Source organism: Ailuropoda melanoleuca, chromosome 2, assembly GCF_002007445.2.
Source record: "Ailuropoda melanoleuca isolate Jingjing chromosome 2, ASM200744v2, whole genome shotgun sequence".
Taxonomy (NCBI): Eukaryota; Metazoa; Chordata; class Mammalia; order Carnivora; family Ursidae; genus Ailuropoda; species Ailuropoda melanoleuca.
This window is the reverse complement of record NC_048219.1, coordinates 112,462,798-112,475,540: the sequence shown is the minus strand read 5'-3', so window position 1 is coordinate 112,475,540 and position 12,743 is coordinate 112,462,798. Positions and strand designations below refer to the sequence as shown.

The 12,743-nt window shown below is 33.8% G+C and overlaps 1 protein-coding gene across 1 annotated transcript in view; it reads left to right on the top strand.

Annotated features, from left to right (window-relative positions):
* LRP1B (LDL receptor related protein 1B) overlaps nucleotides 1-12,743 on the top strand; it is a 1,837,899-nt gene that overhangs the window by 1,746,181 nt on the left and 78,975 nt on the right. Inside the window, exons 79-80 of the mRNA XM_034642051.1 lie at nucleotides 780-896; nucleotides 11,702-11,875. Of these exons, the coding sequence (XP_034497942.1) occupies nucleotides 780-896; nucleotides 11,702-11,875 (291 nt within the window). The remainder of the gene's footprint in view (nucleotides 1-779; nucleotides 897-11,701; nucleotides 11,876-12,743) is intronic.

Below are 12,743 nucleotides of genomic sequence, written 5' to 3'. Positions count from 1 at the left end.
CCCACATCAGGCTCCTCTGCTAGGAGCCTGCTTCTTCCTCTCCCACTCCCCCTGCTTGTGTTCCCTCTCTCACTGGCTGTCTCTATCTCTGTCAAATAAATAAAAATTAAAAAAAAATAAAGACAAGCAGTCCTGCAGAAAATCAATGATTAGAGTGAAAAATTTAAGCACAACCTTAATTAAGGAATTTGCCATTCATTCTTCCCTACTATAAACATCAATCTTTAGTCCATTTAAACTTCAGCGTGCACACAGGTGGCTCACAACACCATAGGCTAATTTCAAATGGGTAAAAATGTCTTATGAGTAAGCCTTTTGCATTCTGAGAAATGGAGCTTCATGAAGATACTCAAAATATAACTAATTACACTGAATTAGTTTAAGTAAAGGTTGGATAAGTTATTTAAATGATGAATTAATTCTGCGTGTTCTATAAAGATAAAAACTAAGATATCATGGAGAAGTATTTTAGAAAATAGCTGTAGTTAAGAGACTAGTCAGTGTGGAAAGGAAGGATATTTAGGGTAGTTTTTCCTATGTGAAGTCAAGTTTTTACTACAGCTCATTAAATCCTGTGTAAGCTATACATATGTATTGCATATAAGGAGTAATTATTTTACTTTTTTTCTAATTTTTACAGTACCATGATGTAGACTGGGTAATTTCTTTGATACTTGAAGAAAAACATCAACCATAATTATACATTAAGAAACAAAAATTTAATTTTAAATAATTTCAACTTTATTTTTGTTATTTGTCCTCCCGTATTGATTTTGCAGGTCTGGCTGTGGATCACTTTAGTGAACGAATATACTGGGCTGACCTGGAGCTTTCTGTTATCGGCAGTGTTCTGTATGATGGCTCTGACTCAGTAATCTCTGTCAGTAGCAAACAAGGTTTGTGAAGTGCTTTTGTTTCGTCTTTTAATTATTATTGAGAATGTTAAGTAACGGTACATAAGTGGTAAGTAACAGTATGTAAGTAACGGTATGAAAGCTTTATGTTCTGAATTTCCTCAAATTATTTTTCCTTGCAACTTGCTGCTCTTAGTAGAGATTATAATTTTCATTCCTACTAGAATAACAGAGGCCAGGCCACAATTTCCTTAACATGGGACAAACATGGCCCAGAAAATATTAATTCTGTTCCTTCTGTAGATATTACATTCTGAGTCGAACACTTCAAGTAGTCAAGATTAGTGCCTCTGAACACCATTTTTTATTTCAAATTGCAGTGATAGCAAGCAGAAATGAATTACTGTAGATAGTAAAACAACATTGTAACAACTGTACATCCAAGTGAAAAACAGTGTGTAAAAATAACTTACCTCCACCTCCAGTGAGTTCGGAGTCTACTAGTGCTCTCCCTCCGTGGTACCCTGTTGTATCCCCACCTCTATGCCTACCTCCTGTTTTTTATTCTCATTCTCTACCGTCTGTGCCTCAAATTGCCTTGCCTGGCAACCTCAGTTCTTTCCGCTGAATCTAATTTCTTTCCCTTCTGTTTTTCTTGCCCTTCCCTACCACAACCTCTTCCTTTATTTACTACAAATTGTTTGTAATATGTACTTGAAGTTTTTATATTTACATATTACGTATACTGAATATAGTTTTGGTTCTTGTTTTTTAACAGATGCAGGGGAGTTGAAAGAAAAATAATTAAAGTGAACTTTCATTGTGCATTTGCCCAACATGTGTTTTTTGTATGATGACCTTAGATGGCAAAATAATTCACATTGCCAGAACTGATCACAATAAAGTTAACTTGTTTCAGCTTAAGTACATCGAAGAGACATATGTGTTTTGAAAAAGCACTTTATGCTTTACAACCTCTAGATAACAACTAAACTATAAATGTTGTCATTTTGCATGTTATACATTTCACTGTCAAAGGTTAGATTAATTATTCTTATCATAAAAATCTTTTAAAAAAACACCATTTCTTAAAATGTGCAAAACGATGGCCTCTGTTATTGTTAGCCAAACCAGTCATATGCATCATTACCGTTGCTAGTTTGTTTTCTTTATCCCATTTCTAAAACAGACAATGGTAATGCCTTTTTCTTTTCTTTTCTCTTTGTCACTCAGGCAATCTAATTTGATCATTAATTTGATCTAGAACACAGATTCAGAATTTTGTGAACTGCCTATTTGTGTGCAATGGATAAGGCTGGTCTGTAGCTTTTCTTTTGTCTGCAGACTGTACAGCAGATTACTCTGCATATAGTAAGCCCGCAGCAAATGCTTTGTGGTGGTGCAGATGGTTAAAGTGATGATGGAAATGTTTTTTATGTTGTGAGTGATATGTTTAGTATTTCACATATTCCTACTGCAAAGAAATTAATTCTAACAACTTTACAGCTAATATTTAAAATATAATTCTGAAAGTTTTTTCTAAACAACAGTCATAAGATTTTCTACATAATCTTGAATAAACTTAGTTTTAAGTCTGAGCACTTACTTACAGTGCAACTTTTATAACTCCATCTTTTAAAAATTCTAGGCTTGTTGCATCCACATAGGATTGACGTCTTTGAAGATTATATTTATGGAGCAGGACCTAAAATTGGTGTATTTCGAGTACAAAAATTTGGCCACGGTTCAGTAGAATACCTAGCTTTAGATATTGATAAAACAAAAGGTGTTTTGATATCTCATCGCTACAAACAAGTAGACTGTGAGTATATTTTGTATTGTTTTTGACAAAAGACAGTATTTTAAAATATTTTAACTATTTCAGTGTGTTNTAATTATAATGGGAAGGAAAGGCTTTTTGAGGTATTGATGGTTAAGGTTAATTGCTAATCTGCATGAAGACATAGACATTGGGAATGATGTTGCAACTCAAAGTAAAGAATGGGGCAGACGGCCCTGAGATAGGAAAGGCAAAGTGCATAGTAAACAAATTGGAAAATACCATGAGACAAGGCTTAGAAGGGGGTAGGGGTCAGTCCACGCAGGATCTCAGAGACCATGACAAGTATGATTGCTTTACGTTAAGTAGGTAACAGGATATGATCAGACACCCATAGGGACACGTCAAGAAAGGAGTTGGTGTGAGGCTCTCTACCCCGTGTGACTGGGTGCTTTGAAAACCCCATGTGCTTTGGAGACTTCTGCCTCACTTATAGGCAGTAGACTCTTGGAAGCTGTTTATTCACTCATTCAGCTATTTTTTGTGTGCCTACTGTGTGTCAGGGATAATTTTAGGCATTTGGAATACAGGAGTGAACACACAGATCCCTCTTCTTCTAGTAGTTATATAGTCAAAATATAATATTTTAAAAAGTAAGTTATGAAGTGTTTCATGCTACGGAAAAGAGAGTGATAATGGAGCAGGAAGAAGGGTCAGAAATGAAGACACCTGGGTGGCTCAGTCAGTTAAGCATCTGCGTTCAGCTCAGGTCATGATCCCAGGGTCCTGGGATTGAACCCCGCTTGGGGCTCCCTGCTCAGTGGGGAGCCTGGTTCTCCCTTCTCTTTTCCCTTCCCCCCACCCTGCTCATGCTCTCGTGCTCTCATGCTCTCTCTCAAACAAATAAAATTCTGTAAAAAACAAGAAGAGCCAGAAATTGTGGAAAGGAGTTTGCTATGTGACATTATTAGGTCTGTAGAGTAGAACCTTGAGAAGGTGCACGTGAGCAGACTGTGTGGTGCTGTCAGTCACAGGCAAATGTTGCAGGTGCAGATGTGACCCCAGCTGAGTCAGTCAGATGGAGACATTGCATAGATAGTTGAAAATTTTTGTTCTGGAGCTTAAAGCTGAGGGTTTAAGCTTAAAGTTTGGGGAATTAGCAAAGAAAGCTGATATTTAAAGCTGCTGGAGTTGTTAAGATGGACAAAGGAGGGGAAAACAAAGAGGCTTCTTAAATCCTGTGAGATGGTTATATTTAGAAGAGTCACATTCAGCACTGAAGATGCAAAGGTGTTTGAGCAATTGGGACAAAAAACAGAATTCAGTGTCACAATAGCTGGAGGAAGAGTTTCAAAAGAAAGATGTAGACCTTATGCCCAATAATTATACCCAATACGATAGTGACTTATGAAGAGAAAATATAAATTAGGAGAAAGAGCATAAGCCCTCCATTTATATAGGTTTGAGTTAAAACTAAGCAGCCTGTATAAACTTTTGAGCATCAAAGTTCTTATTTATAAAANCCCAGGCGCCCCTGTAACAATTAATTTAACTCATATGTTAAAACCAGTATAAATTTATTAACGTAATTCCTTTTGTATCTAACAGTCTAAGAATAATTGTTAAAAACAATGTGCTATGTATTATACTAAAGCCTCATATTATTCCATATAATATCCACCATAACTCCCTAGCAGTGATAATTATTTTTATTCACATTTTAAAATGTCATTTAGTATATTTTGTTAATTTGATTCATTTTCTCATTGTATATCATTAAAATTCTGTAAGATTTTTAAAATTCCACAAGCCACCTATAAAAATCTATTATTTCACTTCATGCCTCCTGCTTAATAAGTGACTTTCTTAATATTGGTAATGCCGGTTATATTCCTAAGCAGGATTTTATTCCATCAGGAGAAACATCTCCCAATGTTGTCTTTACAGTGGTTAATAACTCCTGAGTATTATCATGCGAAATGTTATTGATACAAAAATGAGTCAAGAACAAATCTCATGCAAGCTTTAAGAAATAATAGATAGTTTAGATTTCATAAATAGCATATTACTAGAGAGTGATAATGAGGAGTTGGCAATAAGTTAGTCATTGTTCCGCATCTATATGTATATGTATACATTATAGGTAGAGAAGCATGTGTACTTATGCATATGTATCCTTGAGGTATCCTTCTATGGAAGTGTGTTCATTACTTCTGTCTTCTTAGAAACGTCTTAAGACTTGCTTGTACCTATTTTTTTCTCTCTTTTTTCTTGATAAATGTTTATAAATATTTGCTCTGACAGCAAGCTTATCATATTGAAATCAGTAAGTATAATATCACGTCTGTTCCGCTCCATGTGTAGTATCTTGTTCTCNTAGAGAGTGATAATGAGGAGTTGGCAATAAGTTAGTCATTGTTCCGCATCTATATGTATATGTATACATTATAGGTAGAGAAGCATGTGTACTTATGCATATGTATCCTTGAGGTATCCTTCTATGGAAGTGTGTTCATTACTTCTGTCTTCTTAGAAACGTCTTAAGACTTGCTTGTACCTATTTTTTTCTCTCTTTTTTCTTGGTAAATGTTTATAAATATTTGCTCTGACAGCAAGCTTATCATATTGAAATCAGTAAGTATAATATCACGTCTGTTCCCCTCCATGTGTAATATCTTGTTCTTTACATTTTGGGTTCATTGGAAATGCTATTTTTCATTTCTGAATTCATGAATGAATACATGCACGGAGATACAGCACATTTGATTATACTCTGTACTTCAGTAGGGTATAGATGATAGCCGCCGTGATGAGCAGCAATAGGAATAGATGTGAATTTATCTATGTCTCTTTAGGTAATCCCTTTAGGTAACTATCCAACTAGATAGTTAGTCCACCACTTAGCTAGCCTTATGGTTGCTCACTACCAGCACAGCCATTACATACTTTCCAAAATCATGATCAGAATACCTCAGTTCTCTGGGCTTTCATAGCACTCATTACCTCCATAGTTGATACTTCATCATCTACTGCTTTAATGATATAGTAGAACACAAACCCTTTAATGTATATCCTGTGTATCCAATAAGACCACAAACAACTTCAATCAGAACAATTACTGGTATTCATATGTACGTTGAAGAATATTACAGTGCCCATAATTGGTGTGAGCTTAAGAATAATCATGTATTGAATGAATGACGAGGTGAATGCCTACAATTTTTAACACTCTACCCCATGGTATGGTTTTATAGCTTCTTTTGACACATGTCACACTTGTTTATTTTATTAGACACTATGTTAAAAACAAAAAGCGTAATTTATCTTCTGATTCAATCATGTGGTGATTGAGTAGCACGTTCCATGAGGCTTGGAACATGATCTATTTTGTTCTTTGCTATGTACCTAGTACCTGACAGTGTATAGTACAAGGGAAGTGTCTTCTGAGTATATATTGGGTTAATGAATGACGTGTCAGGTAAGGACACTTTCCAGTTCACCCTCCAGTAAGACAGCATGTAAGATTATGAGTCTCATTTAAATAACATATTATTTGATACCTAGAAGCTTATTTATGTTGCCAAATCCTGGCAATTTCTGAGAGATTAAAGAAATACATGTTGGCCCTGTACCAGTTACAATTATTGATTTCAAATTCTTTTTTCCTTAGACAACAAAAGATCTCTAATTAAATAAAATGGATAAAAACCAGAGGATCATAGGGAAAGAAAGGGAAAAATAAAATAAGATGAAATCAGAGAGGGAGACAAACCATAACAGACTCTTAACTATAAGAAACAAACTGAAGGTTGTTGGAGGGAAGGTAGGTAGGCGATGGGGTAACTGGGTGATGGTCATTAAGGAAGGCACGTAATGTAATGAGCACTGGGTGTTATATGCACTGACATCTATCTCTGAAACTAAAAATACACTATATGTTAATTAATTTAATTTAAATAAAATCAAATTAAAAAAAAAAAAACCTTAGTTCCAAAATTGGAACTCTGTGATGCATTTATTTTAGTAACACTCAAATAAGGGTGTGTGTGTGTGTGTGTGTGTGTGTAGCTTTACTTTGGAATCTAAGACTGTAAGTAGACAATCTATATCAAAAAATACTTTTTAAAAAAGATTTTATTTATTTATTTGAGAGAGAGAGAGAGAGGGAAAGCACAGAGGGAGAGTGAGAGGGAGAAGCAGACTCCCCACTGAGCAGGGATCCTAAAGTGGGGCTCAATCCCAGGACCTAGAGATCATGACCTGAGCTGAAGGCAGGTGCTTAACCAACTGAGCCACCCAGTCACCCCTCAAAAAACACTTTTAAAAATTAAAAAAAATTTTGACATAGCGGTAAATATCACCTTTTAAATCACGAATAGGGTAGTGCACACTTGCTGGTTAATACTACCTTACAAATCTTGGCTTTCCTTTAACACAGAATGTATATAATCTTTTTCTCTATTTCTGAAAATACAGTGATTTTAATTTATTACTCTCTCCAAGTATTCTCTCTTAAATATCACCTTGGTATTATGGTTATTTCTCATAAGATTTTTCTTTAACCTTTTCTTTTCCTTTCCTTTCCTTTCCTTTCCTTTCCTTTCCTTTCCTTTCCTTTCCTTTCCTTTCCTTTCCCTTTCTTTCCTTTCCTTTTTTTTCCTTTCCTTTCCTTTTTTCTTTTCTTTTCTTTCTCTTTTCTTTTCTTTTTTCTTTTCTTTTCTTTTCTTTTCTTTTCTTTTCTTTTCTTTTCTTTTCTCTTTTCTTTTCTTTTTAAGACCATAGTGGAAATTGGGGAACTAGTGGGAGAATCTTGGAAATTTTCAGAATTCAACTAAAGTGAGATTCAAAAATCCCTAAAATGTAATACTAGCCTTGATATCATGGGAGATGTTAAGAAAATGACTATATGACTAGGGTCATTATTATACATTCCTAAAACTTAGTGAGCCTGTGTCTTTAAAATTGTGATTCCATAATGCTTGATTAACACAAATAACACTTTATTTTAAATTTTCTGTACTTACACAGACTTGGTTCCAAATATCCATCGTTCCCAGTTCAGCTAAAAATGACTTTCTTGAGAATTGATTTTTTTTCCGTTTTATTATTGGTACTTTATTAAAGACAAAAAGGAGATGTGGTATTTTAAAGACAGAAATGAACTTGTTCTTTCATATAAACTTCACTTTCATCTCTATAACAAGAAAAGTTAGTTGATTCCTTTATTAACTTTTTAATTTAAAAGACTATCTCTTTTATTAAAGGGCTTAAGGAAAAATCAAAATCATCGATTTGTGGATTTTTTGGAATATAAACTCCACTCATCTGAAAGCTTTGTTATATAATTTTTATCTAGCTGTAATTCCATCCAGTAGTAAAATATGTGACCAGAGCTGATAAAGATGGATAGTCTTAACCAAGCCTAGACTAATAAGGGAATATATGACGCTTTTGAGAACTTTTTTTACTACTGCTGAATCTGAAGAAACAATAGTGGTAATTAGAGTGTATGGCACACCTTTTGTTCTCTTTTTTTCTACAGTTAACACATTTAATATCCAAATGTAAAGACCACTGGGGACAACTTATTTTAATCTACTTCTTTTATGTATTACATCGGTGAAAGAGAAAGGAAAGTGTTTTCAAACCTGCTTGGACAACTGTTCTGAAATATAATGGGGGGTAGCAGGAAACTGGTTCATTTTATGGTTCATGTTACCCATAATTATACATGAAGAAGCAAAATCATAACTACCAACATGACTCCAAATAGCACATTAATCATTGAGCAGAAACTAGCAAAACATGGGCCACTTGTTTTAATTGTTAAGTCATTTCTCAGAGACTGATTGGGCATAGTACATCTTTCTATTATTCTTGAGGAGTGATATTTATATTTAGTTTGATTACATTTGGGCTAGATCTATTTACTTAACTAAAAAATGATTCTCAAATGATCTTCCCTGTGAGTTGGGTTTTTTTGTGCGTTTTGTTTTTGTTTTTCATTCTGATTGTTAAACCCTGGACCTACCTAAGCAGGAATCCAGTTAGCACATATTCAAAAACACATCTCATTCACTTGCCTTCCCATGGAGGTGTATCTCAGTTATTATTGAATGCTCCTATTGGGAAAGCTATTTAACTTTCAGATGCCAAAGGTATTTTAATTTCATTATACTGGTTTTATTATGTAATACATCATATATAAAAGACTAGCTATGTCACAAATTAGACATCTACAGCAGTAAAGACTTATTGTAGAATTCATGTGTTGTAAATCTTACTTTTCTATATTGAAGGAAGTTTACTTAAGATATCTTTTATTTCAATGATATTTTTGCAAGAAAATACTGTCTAGACTCCAATCACATTATGAATTTAAAAATAAAAAATTGAATAAATAGAAAAACATGATTTTTACCACATCTTATTTTAGCCCATTGTTATTCACTAACAGATAACTGATGATAAAAAATAAAGACAAGCAGGGGCGCCTGGGTGGCACAGCGTTTAAGCGTCTGCCTTCGGCTCAGGGCGTGATCCGGGCGTTGTCGGATCGAGTCCCACATCAGGCTCCTCTGCTAGGAGCCTGCTTCTTCCTCTCCCACTCCCCCTGCTTGTGTTCCCTCTCTCACTGGCTGTCTCTATCTCTGTCAAATAAATAAAAATTAAAAAAAAAAATAAAGACAAGCAGTCCTGCAGAAAATCAATGATTAGAGTGAAAAATTTAAGCACAACCTTAATTAAGGAATTTGCCATTCATTCTTCCCTACTATAAACATCAATCTTTAGTCCATTTAAACTTCAGCGTGCACACAGGTGGCTCACAACACCATAGGCTAATTTCAAATGGGTAAAAATGTCTTATGAGTAAGCCTTTTGCATTCTGAGAAATGGAGCTTCATGAAGATACTCAAAATATAACTAATTACACTGAATTAGTTTAAGTAAAGGTTGGATAAGTTATTTAAATGATGAATTAATTCTGCGTGTTCTATAAAGATAAAAACTAAGATATCATGGAGAAGTATTTTAGAAAATAGCTGTAGTTAAGAGACTAGTCAGTGTGGAAAGGAAGGATATTTAGGGTAGTTTTTCCTATGTGAAGTCAAGTTTTTACTACAGCTCATTAAATCCTGTGTAAGCTATACATATGTATTGCATATAAGGAGTAATTATTTTACTTTTTTTCTAATTTTTACAGTACCATGATGTAGACTGGGTAATTTCTTTGATACTTGAAGAAAAACATCAACCATAATTATACATTAAGAAACAAAAATTTAATTTTAAATAATTTCAACTTTATTTTTGTTATTTGTCCTCCCGTATTGATTTTGCAGGTCTGGCTGTGGATCACTTTAGTGAACGAATATACTGGGCTGACCTGGAGCTTTCTGTTATCGGCAGTGTTCTGTATGATGGCTCTGACTCAGTAATCTCTGTCAGTAGCAAACAAGGTTTGTGAAGTGCTTTTGTTTCGTCTTTTAATTATTATTGAGAATGTTAAGTAACGGTACATAAGTGGTAAGTAACAGTATGTAAGTAACGGTATGAAAGCTTTATGTTCTGAATTTCCTCAAATTATTTTTCCTTGCAACTTGCTGCTCTTAGTAGAGATTATAATTTTCATTCCTACTAGAATAACAGAGGCCAGGCCACAATTTCCTTAACATGGGACAAACATGGCCCAGAAAATATTAATTCTGTTCCTTCTGTAGATATTACATTCTGAGTCGAACACTTCAAGTAGTCAAGATTAGTGCCTCTGAACACCATTTTTTATTTCAAATTGCAGTGATAGCAAGCAGAAATGAATTACTGTAGATAGTAAAACAACATTGTAACAACTGTACATCCAAGTGAAAAACAGTGTGTAAAAATAACTTACCTCCACCTCCAGTGAGTTCGGAGTCTACTAGTGCTCTCCCTCCGTGGTACCCTGTTGTATCCCCACCTCTATGCCTACCTCCTGTTTTTTATTCTCATTCTCTACCGTCTGTGCCTCAAATTGCCTTGCCTGGCAACCTCAGTTCTTTCCGCTGAATCTAATTTCTTTCCCTTCTGTTTTTCTTGCCCTTCCCTACCACAACCTCTTCCTTTATTTACTACAAATTGTTTGTAATATGTACTTGAAGTTTTTATATTTACATATTACGTATACTGAATATAGTTTTGGTTCTTGTTTTTTAACAGATGCAGGGGAGTTGAAAGAAAAATAATTAAAGTGAACTTTCATTGTGCATTTGCCCAACATGTGTTTTTTGTATGATGACCTTAGATGGCAAAATAATTCACATTGCCAGAACTGATCACAATAAAGTTAACTTGTTTCAGCTTAAGTACATCGAAGAGACATATGTGTTTTGAAAAAGCACTTTATGCTTTACAACCTCTAGATAACAACTAAACTATAAATGTTGTCATTTTGCATGTTATACATTTCACTGTCAAAGGTTAGATTAATTATTCTTATCATAAAAATCTCTTAAAAAAAACACCATTTCTTAAAATGTGCAAAACGATGGCCTCTGTTATTGTTAGCCAAACCAGTCATATGCATCATTACCGTTGCTAGTTTGTTTTCTTTATCCCATTTCTAAAACAGACAATGGTAATGCCTTTTTCTTTTCTTTTCTCTTTGTCACTCAGGCAATCTAATTTGATCATTAATTTGATCTAGAACACAGATTCAGAATTTTGTGAACTGCCTATTTGTGTGCAATGGATAAGGCTGGTCTGTAGCTTTTCTTTTGTCTGCAGACTGTACAGCAGATTACTCTGCATATAGTAAGCCCGCAGCAAATGCTTTGTGGTGGTGCAGATGGTTAAAGTGATGATGGAAATGTTTTTTATGTTGTGAGTGATATGTTTAGTATTTCACATATTCCTACTGCAAAGAAATTAATTCTAACAACTTTACAGCTAATATTTAAAATATAACTCTGAAAGTTTTTTCTAAACAACAGTCATAAGATTTTCTACATAATCTTGAATAAACTTAGTTTTAAGTCTGAGCACTTACTTACAGTGCAACTTTTATAACTCCATCTTTTAAAAATTCTAGGCTTGTTGCATCCACATAGGATTGACGTCTTTGAAGATTATATTTATGGAGCAGGACCTAAAATTGGTGTATTTCGAGTACAAAAATTTGGCCACGGTTCAGTAGAATACCTAGCTTTAGATATTGATAAAACAAAAGGTGTTTTGATATCTCATCGCTACAAACAACTAGACTGTGAGTATATTTTGTATTGTTTTTGACAAAAGACAGTATTTTAAAATATTTTAACTACTTCAGTGTGTCAATCCTGTGAGTTAAATAACTTTAATGTTGATATCACCAGATTTTTTTATCACCAAAGTCAAGATGCAAATCATGCAAAAGTTTTTTTTTTTGCATTTGATTGTGTTTTCTTGGAATTAGAATTGACAGGGTTATAAAAAAAAAGTCTTATTCTGTTTTTCAATAAAACCTGTGAGTCTATACATAAACCGTGCAGGTTTTGAAATTCATCATTAGCCATTTTGACTCTTGTTACTGATAACAAGTAACAATCATAACATCAACATTCCATCTTTAAAAGCAACTGAGGAGTACGGTTTTTAAGTGTTATATTTTCTCTGATTGTTTATGATTTTTATTGTTACTTTCCCTACTAGAAAGGAATAAATTATTGATGCAATTACTCTGAAAGATCTGTTTCAAACACAACTATCAAAAATATTGAAGAACAAAGTAAAAAAAATGTGACTGAAATTCTAATCTGTATTTACATATGAGTTTACACTTCAAGAAACCTTAAGATTTATTGATAATTTTTTATGGCAAATAAAAAGAGACTTAACCTANAAGATCTGTTTCAAACACAACTATCAAAAATATTGAAGAACAAAGTAAAAAAAATGTGACTGAAATTCTAATTTGTATTTACATATGAGTTTACACTTCAAGAAACCTTAAGATTTATTGATAATTTTTATGGCAAATAAAAAGAGACTTAACCTCATTTGGTGCAATTATCTGGAAAGGTAACAATTAATATTTATCCAAATCAGTTTTGGAAACCGATTAAAACAACAGATAATCCCCTAAAAACTTCCTG